General features: G+C 40.8%; 1 protein-coding gene across 3 annotated transcripts in view; it reads left to right on the top strand.

The window, feature by feature from the left end:
- Positions 1-24695, top strand: part of tubgcp3 (tubulin gamma complex component 3) — a 291027-nt gene that overhangs the window by 121425 nt on the left and 144907 nt on the right. For all 3 annotated transcript variants that reach the window (XM_061235118.1, XM_061235117.1, XM_061235116.1), the window contains 4 exons: positions 9434-9559; positions 9663-9731; positions 11503-11635; positions 16538-16704. In XM_061235118.1, the coding sequence (XP_061091102.1) occupies positions 9434-9559; positions 9663-9731; positions 11503-11635; positions 16538-16704 (495 nt within the window). The remainder of the gene's footprint in view (positions 1-9433; positions 9560-9662; positions 9732-11502; positions 11636-16537; positions 16705-24695) is intronic.

Here is a 24695-nt window from a genome sequence, read left to right as displayed (position 1 = left end):
TCTCCTTTAGATTTGGCTGAACAAATGCGTTTCAGGCAGCATAATTACCGGTGAAATGGAAAAGAATGATGCTGGCTAACGAGACGTTTAATGCAATATTATCAGACACTTCATAGAGAAATTATTTAACCAAGATAAAAGGAAACATACAACTTTTGGCCAATAGATGGCGTACGTGTATAAGAGGGCAGTATAGTTTAATAGTTCAGGCAGTGGATTAAACACAATAAAGCACAATAAAGTTGAATAGTGTCTTTAAGCCAATGGTTTTATTTTGAGTGCATATTTATAACCGAATTACTATTCAAGCATAAATTGTGCCTCCCGCTGTAAAATCTATGGAATTCATCTCTGCTCTCCAGACAGGACTGTAGCATGTTATCACAATGTGCAAGCAAGAAGTTGTTTTTATTTCATTCTACATTGTCTGATGAGGCTGAAACTTCACACATGTTCATTTTTGGAGTGTAATCTCATCCATATACCAATAAAGGCTCAATGGCATAGCGCCACCATCTGGCAACAGGAAGTGGCCTTAATTTCACTCGACATCTTCCAATGTGGCTGAAAATGTAGAAATATTTTTATTATTGGAGTGTAATTAAATCCATATACCAAAAATTGCTCAATGTTATAGCACCACCATCTGGCAACAGGAAGTGGCTTTAATTTTACTCGACATCTTCCAATTTGGCTGAAAATGTACAAATATGTTCATTTTTGGAGTGAAATCAAATCCATAAACCATACACAGCTCAATATTATAGCGCCACCATCTGGCAATAAGAAGTGAGGCTTATATCATTGATGCATTCCAATAGCAGCAGCAACATCTTCATTGATCAAAGGAGAATTCCTGTGCACACTATACGTTGTCCAGGAAGGTGATTATTTCCAAAGTGTGTACATATTGTGAAACATGTCATTGGCACAACTATGCCACCAAGGCGGTTGCGCCCATGGTGCTTGGGCCCGTTCATTGCTGCTTACAGCTATATTGTTAATATTATATTTGTGTCAATAAGTAGAAATATAAAATCGAATTGTAATTTTCTAGTCTGTGTAAAATTGTGCAACTGCAAACTAATTCTGACACTTACTGTTACTTTTCTTGCACTTCTAGTAAAAAAAACAAAAAAAACAAAAAAAAAAACGAATCTGGATGATTTTTTTTTTTTTTTTTTTTTTTTTTTTTTTCAAAGATGGTCTACTCTGGGTCTTCAGCAGGTGATGTCAGAGAGGCAACTGCCCAAGTGATCTAACGATAAGTAGTACTGCAATTAAAAAATATGGGGCTGCCTGTAGTGGTTAAGGTAAACCACTGGGACACGCAAGGTCGGTGGTTCTAATCCCGGTGTAGCCACGATAAGATCCGCACAGCCGTTGGGCCCTTGAGCTAGGCCCTTAACCCTGCATTTTTTATTACGATTGTATGGTCTACTGCAGGGGTGCCCTGACTTTTTCAGCTTGCGAAAGTCAAAATGATCTACCTACATTAAAAATGCTAAACATATTTTTATTTATATATATATTCGGAGTACACCATATATACAATATATGTTGGTGTACCTTGCATAACTGCATGAACCCGTATGACACAATACAACTCTGTACATCACATAAATTAGTGGAGCCGAATAATGCAGTCAAGGAGGTAGCACATTTCCCTCATGTTTGGGTACTTTTCCTCTGTGAGTAAGTTCCAGAACTGTCCATGAGCCCTGGACTTCAGCTGAATGTCAGCTTGTAGTGTCAAAATCTCATCCTCCACTCCAGACAAGTTCAGGTGAAACTGCGTTGCAATTTTTAATGCGAGTGAATCAACCTCTACATCTTCTCAAAATGGGTAGCACATAAATCTGCTCTGTGTAGCGCACACTGTCAAGTTGCGCATTCTGTTGCGTCTCCAGCTCTGACGTGAGGTTTTGGAATTTCCCCAAATCATGGCGCTGCAGCTTTGAGGATAGATGTTGCATTTTTCGTTTGAAAGCATTCACTGAGCTGATCATATTGACCACGGTTTTGTCTTTTCCTTGCAGCTCTAAATTAAGCTCATTCAACATGTTGGTCAGATCGGTTAAAAATGCCAAGTCTAGCAACCACTGATCGTCATTTAGTTGGTTGTATTCTGCATGCAGAATACAAGGAGAAACTCCTTTATCTCTGGACAGAGCTCTTGGAATCTCTGCAGGAATTTCCCCCTACTAAACCATCTCACGTTAGTGTGTAGCAACAACTCAGTGTGGTCGCAGTCAGCCATCTCCAGATGAGCATGGAACAGCCGTCTTTGAAGAGATCTAGCTTGAATAGAACAGGCATTGCCACATCCATTATCTCTTTCATGTTTAGCATTTTTGCGCATAATGCTTGTTGGTGTATTGTGCAGTGGTAATTGAAGTCGGAGAAAGCATCGTCCTCCCTGCACTTGGCAATAAATCCATTAGAGCGGCCAACCATTGCGGGCGCACCGTCTGTGGTGATTGACACCAATTTGCACACTGGGAGCTGGGTTTTCTCGATTAAGTTTTTGAAAGACTGAAATGTCCTCTCCCCGTGTGTGTTATTGTTAACAGCTCCTCTTTTGCAGTCATATCTGTAAACACCATCCAAACAAATATCACTGCCCCTCCTCCTACATCAGGGTTGCTTCGTAGCACCAAAGGCCGAATAAAATCTCAAAAAAAATATATAATAAAATAAAACTCGTTAAGACTCAGTATTTCCCATCCACATTTATGTGTTTGAAAAGGCAACTGGTGTTAGCACTACGGATGAGACCATTACAATCATAACAGGTGGCTGAATATGAATTCATGTAAGATTAGTAACACCCCTAGGTCTACATTTCTGCCGAGGCAAACGGGTACAAGCGATTTTCTTGTTGGGATATGCAGCGGCACCACAAAAATGAGCACTATTACTGACAGGGATGTTTAAAATGCCATTAGATGGTCTGAGCCCAGTAGAAAATGTAACAGTGGGCGAGGTGGAACCAAGGTAATAGGTCCCTGAGAACGTCAATGTTTCACGGACTGTTCCGCCCATTTGTTAGGGCAGAAGTTGCAGGATACTTTACCAGTGGCAAGTAAAGAATGCTGTATGCCATAGCATAATTTGGCAGAAAGCACCCTTGCACCCGCTTTATTGGGGTGAACACCTTCTGAAAAATGACCCCGTTCCCAGAAAGGTTATCTGAGGGTTACACAGTGTGCAGCGCAGGCAGATGAGAGGCAAGTGATCAACCTGCTAAAACGACCCACGCCATGACCGAACGTGGGGATTGGGCCAGACAAGAAAAGCCTATAAGGGTGCAAGAAAAGAAAAAGAAAAGCGTACAGTTCCTGTGGAATGGTTTGTGAAACATTGACGTTCCCCGGTCCTAGTCTCTATTACATTGCTTCCACCTAGCCCACTGATTTCTAAAAAGAGATTTTGGTCAGCTGTTCAACTTTCTGAACAGAATCCCTTTTTATAACTTCGGACTGCTGGCTAAGAGTGTCATTTGTTCCAATATATAAAATAATCCTGCATCCGGGTGGGATTTGATTATGAGATTTTGTTTACAAGGCACCAGGGAAGAGCCCCTTTGCATCTAACGTTTCTAATAATAGAGTCACCAATAATTAACTTGATTGGACACTTGATTCTGCGTTTACTGAACTGTTGGCAACACTATATAAAGCTATGATTAGGCCAGCTTCTCTATACAGTCGCTCTTGGACATTGTGATGACACCAATCTAAATTAAATCAATATTTGCCTTCAAATCAGCATCAGTTCTTCTAGATATACTTGCACACAGTTTTTGAAGGAACTCTGCTGGTAGGTTGTTCCAAACGTCTTGGAGAACTAGCCTCAGTTCTTCTGTGGATTTAGGCAGCCTCAAATGCTTCTGTCTCTTCATGTAATCCCAGACAGACTCAATGATGTTGAGATCAGGGCTCTGCAGGGGCCATACCATCACTTCCAGGACTTCTCAATGACATTGGCTGTATGTTTGGGGTCGTTGTCCTGCTGCAGAATAAATTTGGGGTCTCCCTGATGGTATTGCATGATGGCTAAGTATCTGCCTGTACTTCTCAGCTCTAGGGACCATATTTACCACAATCCCACAGGACAATTCCGCAACGTCCACCCTGCATGACGTCTAGTTTGGTTGAGCCAATCCCCAAATGGCGGGAGCAATAAACTTTCCCTGTATAAGAGCATGGCAAGCACTTGGGAATAGTTTTTTTGTTTAGTTTTTTTTTGGACACACTCTCTTTCGACACTGTTCTCTTCACCTCATGTGCTCCGAGACTCGGGCAGAGGCTGAACTCTACAGCGCTCTACCAGGCCTACGGACACACCTAGTTACCTTGTGGTAATTTAGTGGCCTATAGCGAGTGGAAGCTGGTGTACGCGGAACCACTGCAAACCACAGCAATTCACTTTTCCACCCGGAAAAAGAACCTGCGGACATTTTTTCCAGAACCGAACTGACCAGAAGGCAACACGCAGCCCACGGGAACATCCCAGCTTTGCGCACCTCCAGGACATCATTCACCGCACCATCGTGGCTCCGACACCACATCTTTTGGATCCAGCATGCGTATGGACTCAGTAAGACTAAACAAGCATTTGCAGGCATAGCCAGTGTTAGCTTGGTCTTAACTGATACTGTGAATTTGTATTTTTCTATTTGTCTTTGTGTTACTACAGCTAACACTCTAACACTCCCACTCTTACCTTTCCTTTGTTCAAGGGACGTGCGTGCGCGCGCACACACACACACACACACACACACACACACACACACACATACACATACACATACACACACACACACACACACACACACACACACACATATCCTACTACCTTACCCTACTAACTTACCCAACGAACTTCTCGTTAGTTCACCTGTTCTGTGTTTTTATGTTTGTTTAATAAATATATTTTATTAAACCCGGTTTCTGTTTTGGTGATGAGAGCCGAGTTAAAGTAGTCTTCCAACCTTGATCATCATTGATATTGGTTATTTTAATTAAAATACTAAATTTGTGGTTACATATTTCTAACAGTATTTTTATGAGACTGATTACTTTTTGCAGTTATACTGCTACAGTACATTAATTGGCGCCCCGGTTTCGTAGAGAGTAAAATCCCTACATTATTTGGTGGCCCGTGCGAGGACCCTACACAGCGTTGAGGAGACCATCAATTCTGACCAAATCCTGAACTCCATTTGCGGAAATGCAGCCCCAAACTTGCAAGGAACTTCCAACATGCTGCACTGTTGCCTGCAGACACTCATTCTTGTACCGCTTCTGCCAAATATTTCACATTTTGACTCACACTTTGGCTTTTTGGCCACAATTCTTCTGCACTGTAGATGGGTGTACCTGGGTCCCACTGGTTTCTGCCAATTGTGAGCTGATGGCAGTGCAGACTTCTCTGCACAGTAGATGGGTGTACCTGGGTCCCACTGGTTTTTGCCAATTGTGAGCTGATGGCAGTGCTGGGCATCTTCCAATTGCGAAGGGAAGTAAGCATGCATCTTTCATCTGCTGCACTAAGTTTCCTTGGCTGACCACTGCGTCTACGGTCCTCCACATTACCCGTTACTTTGTGCTTCCTCAACAGCTTGGACAGCACATTGGAAACCACTGTCTGCCTTGAAATTGCTGCCTGGGAGAGACCTTGCTGATGCAGTATAACTACCTTGTGTCTTGTTGCTGTGTTCAGACTTGCCATGGTGTATGACTTCTGACATTACTGTCTTCAGCAGCCTCACCTTGGAAGCAGAGTTTCTGTTCCTCACCCAGTTTTAACCCTCCTTACACAGCTGTTTCTGTTTCAGTTAATGATTGTGTTTCAACCTACATATTAAACTGATGATCATTAGCTCCTGTTTGGTATAATTGGTTAACCACACACCTGACAATATGCCTACAAAATCCCTGACTTTGTGCAAGTGTACCGAGAAGAGTTGATGCTGGTTTGAAGGCGAAGGGTGGTCACACCAAATATTCATTTGATTTAGATTTTTCTTCTGTTCACTCACTTTGCTTTTTGTTAATTGATAAAAAATAAACAATCTACATTTCTATTTTTGAAAGCATTCTTACTTTACAGCATTTTTCACGCCTGCCTAAAACTTTTGCACAGTACTGTAGATTTGGAGACACCAAGGGTAGACACCAGGGTAGGTTTTTCTTCACAGCTCTTTAGCATAGTTACGCATGGCTGTCACCCTCAGATTTTGCGTACTGGGTTTTATGTCTGAGGAAATGTTCTACATTTGCGACTCTCAGCATTTCATTGCAAACTAAAAGATGGTAACCTAATTTTCTTAATACCACCTAGATCTTTATTGTGGACTAAGGCATAGACAGCTTGGACCGTTTAGCCTAGGTCTGATCTGACTGTGACATCAGGTTTCTTAGTTTGTTGTTCGGAAACCACCATAATTCATTGGACAGTGACACATGCTTTGTCGTGTCTAGGAAACGACAGAGTCCAAATCTTCAATTTGTCGAAAAACATCTTCGCGAGGGAAAAGACGATACCAGGCAGCAAGATCTTCAGGAAAATCAGACTTTATTAGCACACGTGCATAAAGCCGGATCAGCTCTCCAGAACTGAACCCCGACTGGCATTTGTACACCCATTTTATACACAGTTACTCCACCTACAACTCCTCCTCAAACCTCATTCTGGCAAATCACCCACACTTTTCTTATCGTAACTCTCGTATCGTAACGCTCCTCCCACAACGTCATTGTGGCAAATTGCCAACGGTCCTTATGCTCTGCCAACTCTGTACAAAGTTCAGGGCATTCTGCCAACTACGTGTCCTCACTTCACCCCGCACCTGCTCTTGGCAAACTACCAGACCTCATAAAGTTCTGGATGCCCTCCCTCTAACACGTCATCCATACACGTCACTCTGTATCTTTCGCTTTTTATAAGACGAACTAAGCAGCAGTAATCATTGAACATATACAGACAAACTAAACATTTCATTAATATTCACTTCTAATATACTTTTCTAATATACAAACATACTAAACATTTGATTAATTATTCTCTTCTAAGGGAATAAATGTACGTAGCATTCTTTGCTCTCATTTCAACAGTTTTCACTGTGGTTTCTTGCGTTTTCATAAGCTCAGCTATAATTAATGTTCTAGGTCAAATAGATCCACTCCTGGCATAAAACATTGAGAGTCCCGGAGAAATCAGCTGTACAGTCATATCTTGCTCTGCCCGTGTCCTTGACAGTTTGGTCTACACAGTTCAAGACGGCCCCCCCCTGCCAGCTGGCTGGGCTCACTGTGTAATCCTAGCACAATTTAGCAGTTAATCAGTTTGAAACTATACAGGGTACATATCATACAGATATATTGATAAACTTTTAGCACACATCGTCGAGAGTTTTGGAGGAACCAGCCTGCTCACTAAGGCGGAGTCTGATTTTGACTTGTGATTGGTTATCATGCTTTTAGGAGGGAGATCTTTCATTCTGTGAATTTTCCCCTACAGCTTTTGTTATTTTGCTTCTGTACTCTAGCACTTTGAGTTCCAAAGGATACAATGTGGTTGAAGTGCAGTCTCATCTTTAATTTAAGGGCATTTTCATTTCCATATCAGATGAACAGTTTAGAAATGACAGCACCTTTTCTACATGGTCGCCCCATTTTAAGGTACTACAAGTATTTGTAGAATTGGCTTCACAGATGCTTTTCATTAGGCAGGTGTATTCATTCGTGTCATTAATGAATGCGGGAGAGATGCTTCTGATGTCTAGACTTTGCATTTGCCTTTGGAAATCGTTGTTGGGGTGTGACAACATGAGGAATACAGCAGTGTTGTTGCAAATTAAGCTGGCTGTCATAAGGCTCAGAAATGGAAAATCAATTGCAAAAATGGCTTTGGTAGAGATTAATCAGTTCATAAAATTTCAGAACTTTTGTGGCTCTTCTCTGTACTTTTTTCAAGATGTTCCAACTTGTTTTGCAAGCTATCCCCAATACTTGTGCAATGGTTCCCCCTTGCTTTTCTCCAAAAGACAGCTTTGATAATGTTTTTGTTGATGTTGTTGACCTACTGTGATTTTCAGCATGCCCTCGCGCCCACAGTATGATGGTCTAAATTTCAGTATAAGCTCTGATTAAAAAATATATAGGCCTATATTCTTCCTTCATCATTCTGTGACTTCAGTCCATTAACAGTTGCTCTCCCTATTGTTTTATATCAAAGCTAGTATCAAAAATGTGTTCTCACTACTTGGCTCAGACTGCTGATGGACTTCTGATGGCTGTAAATTAATTGCCATTGTTCTTAGGAGTGGTGTGGGGAAAGGGGAGGTGTTCACAGAGGTGTTTGAAGTCCTGAAACTTTGAATTGGCAAAAAAGCGACCATTTCATTGACACAATGAATGGTTGAACCATCACAAAAAGCTATTGGCATTGGCAATGGCAAAGCTGTCGTAGATTTTAACCGGCACTATTGTAACACCTGTCCAAGAGATCAGAAATGTTCTTCAGGAGCCAGGCATGGTTGTGCCTGTGACTCCTCTCCTCCTGATCTACAAAGGATACACTGCATGATGCAAACAACTAGTTAGTTGCAGAAACAGTTGACTAAGCCTGGAGAGCTCTGCTTAGCTTCCCTGTATTCATACTGCAAATACAAAATCTGACGTTTGAGGTTAGAAGGTTAGAATTAGTGGATATAATGAATTCATTTCATGGCGTAAATAACAATAAACATTAGTGAAAATTTTAATGGTCAATATAATTTTTTAAGCAATAATTTTACTCTGCAGCTTTCTGCAATCTCTGTGGATGACTTTATTTGTTAAACTATTTGTATTAGTTTAAAAGTATATAAAAGTATAACAGTGCCTTCAGTTGCAGACAAACTCTGACCCAATAAAAAACATACATGGAAATGAAAAAAACTCCTAAGTTGACTTTACATGGAATTCAGAAATTGTTATGCAGATGAGTTTTGTGTAATTTATTCTCTTGCAGCATACCCAAAAGTTTTACTATCGAAACCTGTGTAAACTTATTTCACGTGGGAAATGTCATTCCAGTTATGCTACCTAATCAGCGGCTGATTTTGACCATGCAAACTCAGGGGGTCAGCATAAAGGCAGAAAGACATTGGCATATAACACGACGCAATACAAGATGTGATAAAAGATATAATTTGTTTTGTGGGAGTTTTCTGTACAGACAGACCTGCAGTGTCCTCTTGGCAGACCACACCAGTTCAGTTACCAGATGCCTGGTTTTCAACCCGAATGTCCCGCTTTCAAAGTACATTTTGTGGTCCCGACCAGGCAATATAATGTTGTGTGACCCCCTAATGTGGTAATGAATTTGCAACCCCCGTTCTGTGACCTGTTCCATTAACAGCCACACTTTGCGTGTGTTTCAGGTTCCTCTCTCAAGGTCTCTGAGAGACATAAGCAGCAGGCTGGCTGAACTTGGCTGGCTCCATAGCAAAGTGAGGAAGTACACGGACGCCCGTAGTTTGGACCGAGCCTTTGGCCTTGTGGGCCAGGTGAGACCTCCCTGCAGCCCGGCACTTTCAGGATTTGAGAAAATTGAAAGGCTCACATTCAGCCATGCAATGTTCAGTGTGTCAAAGAATCTTCTCTCCCCAGAGTTTCTGTGCTTCACTTCACCAGGAGCTGAAGGAGTACTACAGACTGCTATCTGTGCTGCACTCCCAGGTATGGTCAACTCATCCCTGGCCACAACAGTGTTCTGTGCTTCTGCCTTTGTGTGTTCTCATGAAAAATGCGCAATGCACAATTGTATGCACATTTTCCCCATGGTGACATTAGACTGTGTGGGAACCCATCTTGGATTTGACATAATGACCCTCAGGTACTGATTGTAGTGTCCTGATCAGCTGATAAGAAATATAATGTAGGGATGTAAACAATTTGTTGATTTGTTGAGGGGGTGGGGGGGGATTTAACAGGGTGTTGCTGTGAATGAGCATGTGTGCTCACTTGACCTAATTAAATACAGTGGTACCTTGACTTACGAGTTTAATTCGTTCCGTGACCGAGCTCGTAACTCAATTTCCTCGTATATCAAATACATTTTCCCCATTGAAATTCATTGAAATGCCCAATTTTTTTGTTACGTGTTTTAAATAAGACGAAATAGCACTGTATTGTATAAAAACATAATAAAACATAATGAAAGAGAATGTAAAGAAATAAACTGGTTTTCCTTAATTGCTACAATTATAAATAAAAAAAATTCACTTCACTTTCGCTGAACTTAATCTTCTTAACTGTTTTTTTGGCTTTTTCGCCACGCTTTCCTCACTTTCATCTGCAAGGCGTTTCAATAAAAACCTGTCCAAGGAGGTTTGTTTCTTCCTCCCTTTCAGAATGTTTCGGAAATGAGTTTGGCAGGTGTCATTAAATAGCGCCGACGCACGGCCAGTTTCAACTTTTTCCAGATGTTTCCTTTCAATAAACTATGAAAATCTCTCCCACATTCACTTTCGCTCGCTCGTACCTCAAATTTTGAGTTGCAACACAAAGCAAAAAATTGGCCGAGCGACGGCTCGTAACTTGGAAAACTCGTAAATCGGTGCACTCGTAAGTCAAGGTATCACTGCACTGTTAAGTGAGAATGTGAGGCCAACAGAGAAGCGGTAATAGGCGAGCGTTTTGGCACCAAATAATGAAACATTTATGTAAGAAAAACAAAAATATAGCTGCAAGCAGCAATTAAGGGGTTCAAGCACTCAACGTCAGAAATACATATGGATTTTTAATTTCTGCTGATCGGATTAACGGATTTATATCCAGATTCTACGTTTTTCCTACTCTTTTACTATTAAGATGTCCTCCATGTGGGATGCCCCAAGGGTCTATTCTTGGCCCTATATTATTTTCTCTTTTTATGCTTCCCCTGGGTCATTTAATATGTTGTTTTAACAGATCTTTTCATTTTTATGCTGATGATACACGGCTTTATGTCTGAAACACTAGGGCCGCAGTAGATTCACAAATCTAACTGATTGTCTTGCAGCCATTAAAGACCGGATGTCTTAACTTTCTGAAATTGAATGATCAAAAAACTTTTTGTGATTGTAATTCTTGTTATTGGTCCCAAGGAACTTTCTAGGAAAGTGCAAAAAGCTTTTGGTCCTCTAGCTGCTAATGTTAGACTTTTTTCCTAGAACCTAGGTGTTTTTTATTTTATTTTATTTATTTTTTTTATCCCTCCTTCAATTTCACACTGCAAATAAACTTCTTCAGTCTTGTATTTTACGTTAAGAAATGTTGCTAAACTTAGAAACAGAAAAGACTGCTCTTGTATCATCACGATTGGACTATTGTCCAGTCAAGAAGCTGTGGCTCATTTACAGCAGGTTTGAAATGCAGCAGCTTGCCTTCTTACCAGGACTAAATGCAGGGTAGCTGCTGCAGGAGCAACCTGTTCCTTTGTTTCTTTTTTTTGTTTTTCCCCCCACAGCTGCAGGTTGAAGATGACCAAGGGATGAATCTTGCGGCAGAGAGCAATCTGACCCTACGCCGCCTCCTGGTCTGGACCTATGACCCCAAAGTCAGACTCAAAACCCTGGCAGCCCTTGTGGACTATTGCCAAGGTATGTACAGCCCCCAGAACAACATGGGCTATACAGAACTATACAAAACTAAATTTCAGCTCAAAAGTTATTTTGGACCATTCCATTTTCTCTTGTTTGGTACAGCATGAGTTTTTTGAAGCTGCCATTGAAACCAAACCTAAGAAGATACCATAACAATATTTTTCATGAAAGATGATCTTGTGTTCTCACGCTCGACATCTTGTGTGTGTCTCGAGTCCCTCCCTCAGAATAATGTTTAATGTTGAATAATTAATAAAAAGAAAATGTCAGTCATTTCCTCCTTTGTAATCAAACAATTCACCTGTGGTGAATTCACACTCAGATTTTAAAGGGTATTTTTTATTAAAGGGTATTTTTCTTTTGGCTCTCAGTGGGAATTTGAGGATGGGACTCGATTCACATGCAACTGATACAGTATGGAACACATTTTTTGGCTAAATGGCTTTAAGTCATCAACGTTCCAGGTATTAAGGGTATTAAACCAACCTCAATCACCGTCAATCAACACTGTCACTACAGATAAGCAGTAGATACCTCAAGGGTTTACTTTTCAGATAAGTTTTAATCACTATGTAGCCTACACTTAAATATGCAGTTATCTACCACATAACCAGCAATAACTAAATCAGTAATAACTCAACACATTACAGATCTTTGTCCTGAATAGCCTATTCTCCATATGTGAGTGCTAAGAAGGGATTGTATATGTATCTGCAAATTACCCCCATTTTACACCACACACTGAATGGCTACATTCCAGTCCTTTGTGGCCTCTAGTTTGTGTAGGCAATAAACCAAAGTAGTTACTGTAGCAACTATGTTTTGATGTTATTTTTATTTTATGTTACAATTCTGCCTCGGGGATATTCACTATACATGTTAGCATACGTTGGCTACTGAAACGCTTTATAGTGAATCAGAAGTGCTAACTTGCGGTTGATTTTAACACTCAAATAATTTAAACCGGTGCAGTTTTGTCTCTTATTCACAGGATGCACAATTGCTCAAACACTGCTTAGGGAGGTGCATAATCCGTAGCCTACTCTCGGTTGTGGCCTAATCTGTACACTTGGTTTTGCAAACCAAAATCTATAAAAAAAAAATACTGTTTAATAGACATAAAAGCTTTATGCCTTGTGGATTACTCATTTTAAATGACTCTGACTATGAGTTCCATATGATGATTTCTGGTTATCTGTTATTTATCTGCAACAAATCAATGTAAACAATTACGATAAAATATTCAATTGAGCATCTCATAATTTCTGTCACTGGGAGAATTAAAAATTAAATTTAAATTTACCATTGAAGGAGAGTGAGTTCAGCTCTGGCTGACTCTGCCCCAATATAACCGCTGCGGCTGCCAGGTTTTTTTTTTTGTAGCAAAATTGCCCATAATCCATAGTGATTTAAGGTTAATTTCTCATCCCCTGGAGATCTTCTTGGCAGAAGCAAGCGCGTTTTTTTTTTTTGGTTCTTCCAATGTAACCACTCGTTTTCTATACGACCACCACTAGGTGGCAAAGGTGTCCACAGCTGTCTGTTAAGCAGTGAGCTCACCCTTGCCGGCATGACCAAGGGGCCAGCTTTCAATCTGATTCACCAATTGATATGAAGTCAGCCCCTTGTGATACCTCTATTTTTGCTGAAAAAGCCTATTTCCCCTTTGGACTCAATAAAACTATCATTCTTTTCCAAAATTTTTCTATTGGTGTCGCTGTCTCAACAGTATATACTCTTAAGGGTGTGCTGTCAAGTGGCAGACCTAGTATAGATAAACACATTAAATTAACTGCAAAATTGTGTTTCATTTTTAGATCAATGCTGTCATAGTTTCACAACCCAGTCTTCCCGTAGACCTAAGCATAGCCCCAACTAATATGAGAGCAACTTTTTTTTTTTGTGGATTCCCTGTATATCTTTGTTTGAGATGTACCTCCTAGCTGCTGGCTTGGAGAACGTAGCAGACTGGGTTGAGCATGCACTCTTGTTAAAGCATATTGGAACTCTCTGCAATTCTACATTTACAATGCTATTGACCTACTTAAACAACATTTCGCCACTCCACAAACTGGTTCTTCTCTGCCGCGTCATTCTCAGAGACCTCAATCGTCGGTTCAGTGAACCAGTTTGTGACTAACTGAAGGGGCTTAGCTAGCTCATACAAATTTAGAGCACTACAGGATGAGAGACGCTCTAAAGCTAGCACACGTTGAGTCTGCATTGAAATTTGTAGTTAGTCTGTCCTCTCCCAACTCTCTAACCCCACTCACTGATGAGACAGTGGGCACAATAATTCAATGTCTTCGAAAGTATTTATGTTTGATGCAATCGTAAATGATGTACAACAGTAAAACTGGAAATATTTTAAAAAATAAAAAAGTTAATCCTACTCCATACGTTATCGTTATCCCAAGAAGTGCTTGCTAATGTTGGATAATGTCGGATAATGTTATGCTTCTAGTAGAGCTGGAGTCTCCATCTCGCGGTCTTTGTCTCGAGACCACAAAAAACATGATCATGGTCTGGCTCTTGGTACCTGCTAATGGTATCGGCCAAGACCAAAATTTTATTAATACATGATTAATTTATTTTGCATGCACATCATGAAGAATTGTGTGAATTCTCAAACTACCACTTGTTAGGAGGTATGCTGCTATTAACTGACACATTCTGTTCTAACTTTCCCCAGTCATGCATCGAAGATGAAAGAAAACTAGTAGTACTACTACGTGAATGTACCATTTTCATTAAAAATGTACTTAAAAGTTTAGTTACACAGTTAGAGCTGTTTATCGTCAATCCAATTGTAAAATGTTTATTTTTATGAAATTATACAAATATTTCAATAGCATTAACCTGAAGTATAACATGATTGAATAAAGTCATCGTAGCTAGAAACTAGCTAGCTATAAGTATAAGTATTTTAACTAGCTAACATTATTTGGCTAGCTAAAACATATCGAAACTGCTCTCAAGATTTATAGGAATTAACCATTGTATTAATGGCCTTTGCAAGACCAAGATGGAGTATATTACTAGCATATGTACTGAATACATTCACCAGCTATGTACCAAACAGATTTGCCATAATGTAGGATATATCAAAGTATGGTGATCTAACAATCTTGGAAGTTGTTCTGATTCTGCATGGTCATTGCAGAATCAGCGGTAATGGTACACTTTCAAGGGGTCTACAGCCACTGGAAAGCTGACTGTTGCATATAGCGGATGTATTTGTTTGATAACAGCTAGCACAGGTAGGCCACTTTCTCCTATGTGGAATGTCATTGGTTCTCTAACAATGATATTTAAGTGTAGTCTAGCTGTAGAAAACCAGAATAAACATAGCATAAACAGAATAAACATTATTTGATCCATATTTCCATTGATCAGCAGCTAGCAACAGGCTTTAAAATCATTCAGCTAATTGTTGGTCCTGTACTAGCTATGTAGGCTATACATTATTGTACATCACTTCATTGTACGTCGCTCGGGGAAAGAGCATGTGCTAAATGCCTTAATGTAATGTAATTATCTGCTATAGAAAACTTTTTTTCAGTTGTGCTTTAGTATGGGCCATAGGAACAATGGCAGGGTGTACAATTTCATCATTGGCTTTCACCATGGCGATGTGTATAATTAATATATATTACATTACATTACATTGCAAGGAATTTAGCAGACGCTCTTATCCAGAGCGACGTACAACGAAGTGGAAATCAAACACAAGTACGAGTGTGAAGAGGACCTGAGAGGGACAGTACAGTTCCGAGTCCTAGTGTAACCATACAGATACTATCGGAACCCTTGAAGAATACATCAACCCTTGAAGAATACATCAACTTCCAAACTAGCATACTACAGTTGGCAGCTAGAATACCCCGAGTACAACAATACAATAGCTAATACAAAAAAAACAACAATATCTATACAACTATGTAAGTGCCATTACAGTCTATGGCATATATAAGGCTAATCATGGTGGTGAGTTAGGGAGGGAAAGGTGTAGCCTGAAGAGATGAGTCTTCAGTCTGCGCTTGAAAGAGGTCAGAGACTCTGCCGTTCTGACATCCACCGGGAGGTCATTCCACCACCGTGGGACCAGGACAGACAGCAGTTGTGAGTGAGAAGTGCAGTTGTGGCGAGGGGGAGGCGCCAGACGATACGAAGTAGTAGTATAGGTCTTGATAAGTGATTGAATATATACTGGGGCTGATCCCTTAACTGCCTGCTACGCAAGCACCAAAGTTTTAAATTTGATACGAGCCATAACAGGCAGCCAGTGGAGGTTGCTGAGCAGGGGGGTGACGTGAATGTCTGGGAATATTGAATACCAGACGGGCTGCAGCATTCTGGATCTGTTGTAGGGGTCTGATGGCCGATGCTGGAAGGCCAGCCAGCAGAAACTTGCAATAGTCCAGGCGGGACAGGACCATTGCTTGGACAAGAGTGGTGAGAGGGTCGGATTCTCTGGATGTTGTACAGGAAGAACCTGCATGCCAGGGTCACCGTAGCGATGTTCTCAGAGTAGGACAGCCTGTTGTCCATCACCACTCCAAGGTTTCTTGCACTCGGGGATGAGGTCATTGTGGTATCCCCTAGTGAGATGGAAAAATCGGAGAAGGGAGAGGTTAGAGCAGGGATGAAGATTACCTCCGTCTTACCTGGGTTGAGCTTTAGATGGTGGTTGCCCATCCAGCTCTGGATGTCTCTCAGGCAAGCAGAAATACGGGAAGAGACCTGTGTGTCTGATGGGGGGAAGGAGAGAAAGAGTTGGGTGTCATCGGCTTTACAATGATATCACAGTAAAGCATCCGACTTTCTCTTTCTATTCACAGCAGATGGTGGGAAGGTTTTTTGGGTGTCTCAGTGTGTGGACGCTTGTTTCTCTCGCAGGGCGGAAAGGAGGTGAGCTGGCCTCAGCTGTGCATGCCTACGGAATGACAGGGGACCCCTATATGCGGGCGTTGGTACAACACATCCTGGGCCTGGTGTCCCACCCCATCCTCAACTTTCTGTACCGCTGGATCTATGACGGTGAGCTGGAGGACACCTTCCATGAGGTGAGTGCCGAGTCAGGAACCAATGGAACTGAACACATTCAGAAGAAAAGCATGCACAGTCCTGTCCTATTGCAGATAAACAAACTGTCCTGTCTCAAATGGATGAGATACTCTGAAATAAACATGCTCTGTCTTCGCTAATCTGAAATAAACATGCTCTGTCCAGTTTAATCAGAAATAAACATGCATGGTCCCAACCAATCATGCATTTACACACTCCACATTAGGGTTGTTTGCTAATGTTTAATCTCTTAAGAGAAATGCTAAACATTTTGGAAAACCTCTAAATGATTAATCATATTGTTTTTTAAAGCTCCAGCCCATGTTACTGATATAATTTCAAAACTAGAGGTAGAACGATACCATCTGAAGCATCGGTTTTGGTGCCGATGCCCTTAAGTACCTGTAATTAATTTGTCTCTTTCAATACTGATTGCTGTCCCCAATCGTGTGTAGTTGGCAAAATGTTTCAGTTGGAGAAAGAAAATTAAAGCATTTAATGCCTATATTTTTGATCCAACACCTTCTACGTATTTTTTATGATTGGGGGTTTGAGGCTCAATGTAACTTAACACGTTGGACCTAATAAAACATCAAATGGCTCTGCACCCAAATGAGCACGATGAATTCACTACAATGAAACTGCAGTATTGAGCACTGGCAAGGCAAAATGGCAAACACTACAACAATCCATGCACGGATGAGAACGCCTTCCAAACGTCTGCATGAATCATTAACATAGCCTAATATGTAGCCTACGCCGATCGATATCGGCCGATCCACTTAATTTAGTACTTGGTACTCGTATCGCTTCTGAAATAATGGTGTCGGTGAACCTTTATTAAAAACCTTTGAATTTCCTTTTGCATTGTTGTGAGTGATTGCCAGCAGTCGATTCAATCGGCTGAGTGCACAAAAAAAACAGCCATTCTTTACTCATCTACATAGCCACTAACCATTTTCTATCTGTTACTCTGGACTTATATTCCATGTACACATGTAGTGGTGCACAACTGTATCAGCTTTTCAATGCCAAGTCTGAAACCGGTTCACACAGACAGTGTCCATACACTTTACGCAATGCAGGATTCCCTTTCACTTCACTGAGCCACCTGTTACTCTCACCTCAATGAGCACATCTAAATCATGTTCACCCAAATAGCCTGGGTAAGCGGAACAAAAGCATAAACATCAATTAGGAATATTCGTCAACAATTGATAGCAATACAATACAAGCACGTAATGGTAATAATTAATTTCAACAGAACATGAAACTTCAAAACTTCAACACAACTCTTACAGCTTCATGGCAATTGATGTTTGTCTTTCACGTTCGGTGTCTCTTCAATGCAATGATCTGGTGTGGGTCAAAGACCATCCACTGTCTAGGGGGGAGGCAGGCTTCATGGCCAAATTGGCACCAAAATGGAAAGGTCCTGTGCTGGTTTTGAAAAAACTTGGTCCAAGTAGCTTTTACTGACCGGCCTGATAACAGTGATGTTTTCCATGTACAGAATCTGAAACTGTATTTCGGCCCATCTGAGCCTCATCTTGAAAGGGGGGGTATATGTAACCCTGTTAAGGAATAGGGTTCCATCAGTTAGCAGGGCCTGTAAACTCTTCCCTATCTCTTTATAGCTATACTTTTTCTCACCACCAGGAGTCAGGAAGGGGGTGTGCTAGAGACAGGAAGGGGGGTGCTAAAGGGAACAAAGGAAAAAATGTTTGGTGGAGTGGGGAAGATGGTTTTGGGCTCAGGCCTAGTTAGGCTGGTTGGGGATCACTAAAGAAACAAGGACAAGGATTGCTTTATTGGACTGATTGAACCATTGGGAAAAGGAAAGACAAAGGCCCATTGGATTTAAAAGCCTTTTCTTTTTCGGTGGATTACTGGATTATAAGAACTGAAATGATGGACTTCCAAACCACAGAGGGGTGAGATCTAACCTTTTTCTTTTTGCCCTTCGTATTGTGGACTATTATATCTTTTTGTTTTTTGTATGAACTTTTCGGCGGTGGACTGGGCATTTTGACTAACCTTGGAGTGATTCTGTCTGCCATTTCATTGAACTGCATAAATGAATACAGCTACTTTTTGTTTGCATGACCATGTTCCCTCTCCTTCTCATTATCACTAATATCATTAATGGTTTTTAGTCACAGGACAAAGCAACCGTTATAGGTTCTTTTCATGGGTAAATTAGGTGTCATGTCATCAGTATCGTAGGCTTAGTCCAGCTGATGATAGACGTTGTCGGCAAATCCTGAATTTTCTAAATAAACCTGACCAGATACAGCAGGGGTGTCATCATGAACAAACCGGTCAGAAATGTAGCCTAATTTTACCACTTTCCATATTGATCTACAAAGCGCTTTGCAAATAGTCTATTGTCTCATAAACCGAAGCTTGTTTTAAGGTTATGTTCCACCAAAAACGAATCATTCGTCTTTCAGATCATTTCAGAGGTACATACTTAAATTATCAATATGTATGGACAAAAATTTGTAAATTAGCTGATTTGCATACTCAAGATGGCAGAAATTACTCATTCAAACATTTTTGTAGCAGACTATAATCTGAACCAAGTAAGATATTGTTATAATTAATGATTTCAGATTCTAAAGACATGTTTGAAGATTTAAAAAAAAAAAAAAAATTTTAATCACCAGTACCCAGTTACTGTCATTTTTCTAGAAATGATGTTTTACTCGCCCCTAAATCTTATAACAAGACAATAATTGGCTCAAAACACTCTGCTCAATATGGATTAATGTTTGCAAAGTTTTTTCCCCAGATCAAGTAGAGGAAACTTGATCTGGGGTTTCCTCTACTTCTTCCTATACAACATACGGAGAATCCGCCCCTTTCTCACCCCCTACTCGACCCAGCTCCTGGTCCAAGCGATGGTTCTGTCCCGCCTGGACTACTGCAATTCCCTCTTGGCTGGCCTCCCAGCGTCCGCCATCAGACCCCTCCAACTCATCCAGAATGCAGCAGCTCGTCTGGTCTTCAACCTTCCAAAATACTCACACGTCACCCCCCTGCTTACTTCCCTCCACTGGCTGCCTGTCATGGCTCGCATCAAATTCAAAACATTGGTGCTGGCCTTCCAAGCAGTTAAAGGGTCTTCCCCAGCTTATCTGCAAAAAATCATCAGACCCTACACCCCTGCCAGACCTCTTCGTTCAGCCTCCACAGGCCGCTTGGCACCTCCCCCTCTCAGAACCTCCACCTCACGCTCACGACTACTGTCTGTTCTGGCTCCATGGTGGTGGAACAAACTCCCCATTGAGGTCAGAACTATAGAATCTCTCCCCACCTTCAAGCGCAAGCTGAAGACACACCTCTTCAAGCAGCACCTCTCCCCATCCCTCCCTACCTCCCTGTGAACCTTAATTGTTGTCTCTGACTGCTTTGTGTATCGGTATTTTTAGTTGGCTAGGTAAGCAGTGTTTGGATAGTTAACTTTGGTCACTTTTGCTCTGTTTGTTTGTTAAAAAAAAAATTTAAAAAAAAAAAAAATGGCCCTTGTCCTTATCTTTGTTGTACAGGTAGCAGTTGAAATTGTACTTCCCTCTAGGGTCTTTCAGCGAACTTATCCCTGGTTATGGGTATGCACTTTGTTGTACGTCGCTCTGGATAAGAGCGTCTGCCAAATGCCAATAATGTAATGTAATGAAACACAAATTATGGAATCACTCAATGTTGAGGAGGAAATTACGGAATCACTTTTGAATTTGTGTTTCTAAAACAAATACCAGCACAAGTCTGAATGTGCAAATTAGTCTGCTCTTAAAAGAGTGTTTGCAGACCTTAACAAGCTGTTTGCTTCAAGAGAGCTGTCAGTTGAAACGATGGAAAGGATTCAGCTGTGTCTAAAATTTGGTGCAAGTATAAACAAAATGGGAGGATTATAAAAGGAAAACATACAGGTAGACCACGGAAGACGTCAGCGTCAGGATAGAAAACTCAAAGCAATATGCCTTGAAAATAGAAAATGCTCAATAAAACAAATGGGCGGAAACAGGAGTCAGTATTTGTGACAGAACTGTAAGAAGTCGGCTGAATGAAATGGGATGTACATTCAGAAAAGCCATCCGAATACCAGCACTAACACCTAAACAGAAGAAAACAAGATTGTTTTGGTTGGTTGGTTGGTTGTGACCTTAACTTGACTGACTGACTGGCCAACAAAAGAAAATGTGGTACAACCAAAAGAAAATGTAGTACAGTAACCATACAATACATTGAGCATTAAAACAGTTGTTGATGTACTTTCAGTTACAGAAGTTATGGTTGAGTTTCTAGCTGTATATCCAGAGTTACAACCTTACTTGAGGCCTTCTGTTTGATTTCCTCGTCGGATTCGTTCTGGTTTCCTGGGCAAGAAAGTTGGAACCAGCTTGATGGAGAAATAATATATTATTTCATTAGGGCAGTCCATGCCTCAAAGAATTCAGGCTGTCATAAAAGCCCAAGGAGGAGCAACAAAGTACTAATTGTGATGTTTTTTTTGTTGATGATTCCATACTTTTTTTCCCTCAACATTGAGTGATTCCATATTTTTTTCCTCTAATAATCTTTTAGTTCAAATAAATCCATTTCATTTATTTGAGCTACGTTTCACCAAGCCAGAATGTTAAACAGAAATCGTTTTGTGTCAGATCTCTTATTTTTTTATTTGCTATGAAGTAAAAAGGCTGGATGAACATCCTCTAAGTGTGCTGATTCCATAATTTGGGTTGTATGCACTGAGAGGGGAAAAAAGTCCTGTAATATTGTGTAAAATCAGGTTCTGAGAAAATCGACTCCAGAGAATAGAAATGATAATTAATACCAATTTCACCATACACATGGCGTAATCATTCAAAAGGTGGCATTAAAGTTGAATAGTTGAAGGATGATTTGCAGCAGTAAACAGAAAAAGGCGTGCGTTAAGGTCAGAAGGGAAGCGCATGAAGCAATGCACCAATCATGCATAGTGCCCACTGTACAAGCCTCTGAATGCAGTGTTATGATCTGGGGTTGCTTCAATAGGTCAGGTCTAGGCTCAGAAACGTCATGTGGCAATAAAATTAAGTCTGCTGAGTACCTGAATGTGCTGAATGACCAGGTTATCCCATCAATGGAGTTTTTTTTCTTCACTGATGGCTCTTCGGGCTCAAATTGTGAATGAGTGGTTCAATGAGGAATCATTTTCACACATGAATTGGCCACCACAGAGTCCTGACCTTTCAACCTCATTGAAAGTCTTTGGGATGTACTGGAGGAGGACTTTATGGCGTGGTTCAACTCTCCCGTCATCAATACAAACGAAATAAAATTTTGAAGCAAAATTAAATTGTATTTGCAGCAGACAGAGACAATTTTTCTTCCCTCCTGTGTGCTATCAGCCCTTAACCCCCAAGTAGTACATGAGGTAAACGACTCCCTAGTAGGAGAGAACCCTAAAACAGTGGCAAGAATAAACTCCTCGAGGGGAAGAAATCTTGAGACAGGAGCCTCCACGGTGACTAAACCCACTGGCACCCTTGGTGCATGTTCAGTGCCAACGTGGATCCACATGGATTTTTAAATATGCACTGTTGGATCGACCAACCATCTCCAGCACTGTACACCGTTTAGCTATAGGATTGACAAAACAAAGATTTGAACCGACATTTAAAGATGGAGAATGTGTCAAGCCCGAATATGGCTGGGGAGATTACTAGAGATTATTAGAGAAGGCTCTTCCTTCCATCGTGATTTTAGATATACTTGGAATTTTTAAATAACCAGCATCTTGAGAATGAAGTAGTCTTGGAGGAAAGTACGCATTGAGTAGCTCACTGAGATATTCTGGAGCCAAGCCTTTTAAAGTTAACAAGAGGATCTTATCAATTCTGAATAGAATAGGCAGCCAAGGGTTTTGAGCACCAGCCTGCTCGCATTTCTTAGTTCTACTAAAAACCCAGCGGCTGCATTCTGTACGAGTTGTAGGTGTTTCAGAGCTGAATTAGTTCAACAGTAAAACATTTCAATAATCCAACTGTGAGGTAACAAATGCATGCACCCATCTGTTCAATGTTCTGGAGGAACAATAACTTCCTTAACCCCTTATGAGTGGATGCGACCTGTACGTTAACAGATGGATGCAACGGCAGTGTTGTATTTTATAATATGTCTTATTCAACACACATGGCCGTTAAAATGCATTGTGATTCCTAGGCCTTTCTACGGGGTTTCTATCGGGCACTTTAGACTTTAATAGATTAATTTGGAAATGTTAAGGTGGAAGAAGGCCACTCTGGTCATATTATTAATATGGGCTTGGGAAGACTGTTCTGAATCAATCATTACACCAAGAAACCATCTAATTTCAATGAAAACTGCAGGAATGAATCTTTCTGCCTTATCTGAATGTAATAAAAGAAGCTGGAAAGCTTCACCTGGCTTAAAAGATGAAGATACATGAAGATGCAGCCACAATCCAGGGAGGGGAACAAATAGTTGATCATAAATAAGGTGAGGGCTGTTTCAGTGCTATGGTACTTCCTGAACCCACACTGAAACTTCTCATATCTTGTTCGCCTGCAGGAAAGACGAAAGCTGATGAGCTACACATTTCTCAAGGATCTTTCATAAAAAAGGGAGGTTTGAAATGAATCGAAATACAGTGGGATCCACATTTGTTTCTTTTTGGCTTGATTTCTGCCATCTTATATTATGTCCCCATAACTTTTAAGGATTGTTTTACAAAGTACAGCCAGAAGCTCCTTCAATAACTTTCTAGTCATAGGGTAAAGGAGACGTGGATGATTTGGAAGAAGAAACTAATTTGATGAGTTCGCTCGGAGGAATAGGAGTAAGGTATTGAAGTTGTTCTGTTTATCTGGGACGTGGTCCCTTAACTGGTGTAGAGACCGATGTCTTGTCTCGAATTCCAATTATCTTATCACAAAAGAAATTAAAGAAATCAATATTACTGGAAGAATCTGGAAGTTGAGGATTGGTTACTGCATGATTATTAGGGATTGTTTTTATTTTCTTGGATAAGCTTTGCAATAAGAAGACCTAGCGCTAGAGAGAGCAAGCTTAGAAGCAGCAAGGCTCTTTTTCCAAGCCAAGAGAAACCTGCAGTGTAGTCGGGTGCCACCTAAGTTCCAATTGGCAAGACTTTTGTTTGAAAACCTGTGTGGTGAGTATACCAATGGGCAATTTTTTTTTTTTTTTTTTTCTTCAGATTTTTCTTTTTTTTTTCCCTTCCAATTTAGTAGCCAATTGTACCCCCCTCTAATTCAATTTGAGTTAGTGTTAGATACGCCGTCTACACCCCGCCCCCTCGCGAGCCAAGAAAGAGCGACATGCCTTCTTCAAAACGTCTCATCTCTCTAATTGTGTCTGTGGTTCCAAGGCGTCCGAGGCGCTTATTGTGCGGCGATCAGCTAACCTTGCTAAGACCCTACCTCTGGGGCGGTGAGCCAATTATGCCGCTCCACGTGAGCCGGCCAAACTTGGCTTTTGGCAGGACCAGGAATCGAACCCTCGTCCCCGGTGTTCAACTGAGGCAACTGCAACCACAAGTCCGCTGCATCTTAGCCTGTACTTTTTGATGGAGCATTAAGTTTTTTGCGTAAATCAATATCTAAAATATGTCCGTGATAATGCACGGGGCCGAAAAACATTTTGAGTGAAGCCAACTGATTCTAAAATATTCACAAAGGCTGATGTAAAAAGATCTATATTTTCAAACATTAAAGTCACCTTACATCACCACTTTGCATAGCTTATAACTATGTGACAGAGAAATTCTGAAAATTCATGAATAAAGCCAGAGTATGGGCCCAGGAGGTCAGCATCTTGTGCAGAGAGTCATGACTAATACTACAATGAATGATTCATTTGTAATAAAAGAAATGAATCAAATTTATACGCAGGTTTTGGGATTGAATGAATGAAATGTTTGTAAATCCCCCCCCCCCCCCAAAAGCAAAATATATATGAAGCAAAG

This window comes from Conger conger, chromosome 3 (genome assembly GCF_963514075.1).
Source record: "Conger conger chromosome 3, fConCon1.1, whole genome shotgun sequence".
Lineage (NCBI taxonomy): Eukaryota > Metazoa > Chordata > Actinopteri > Anguilliformes > Congridae > Conger > Conger conger.
This window is presented reverse-complemented; position numbering and strand designations above follow the sequence as displayed.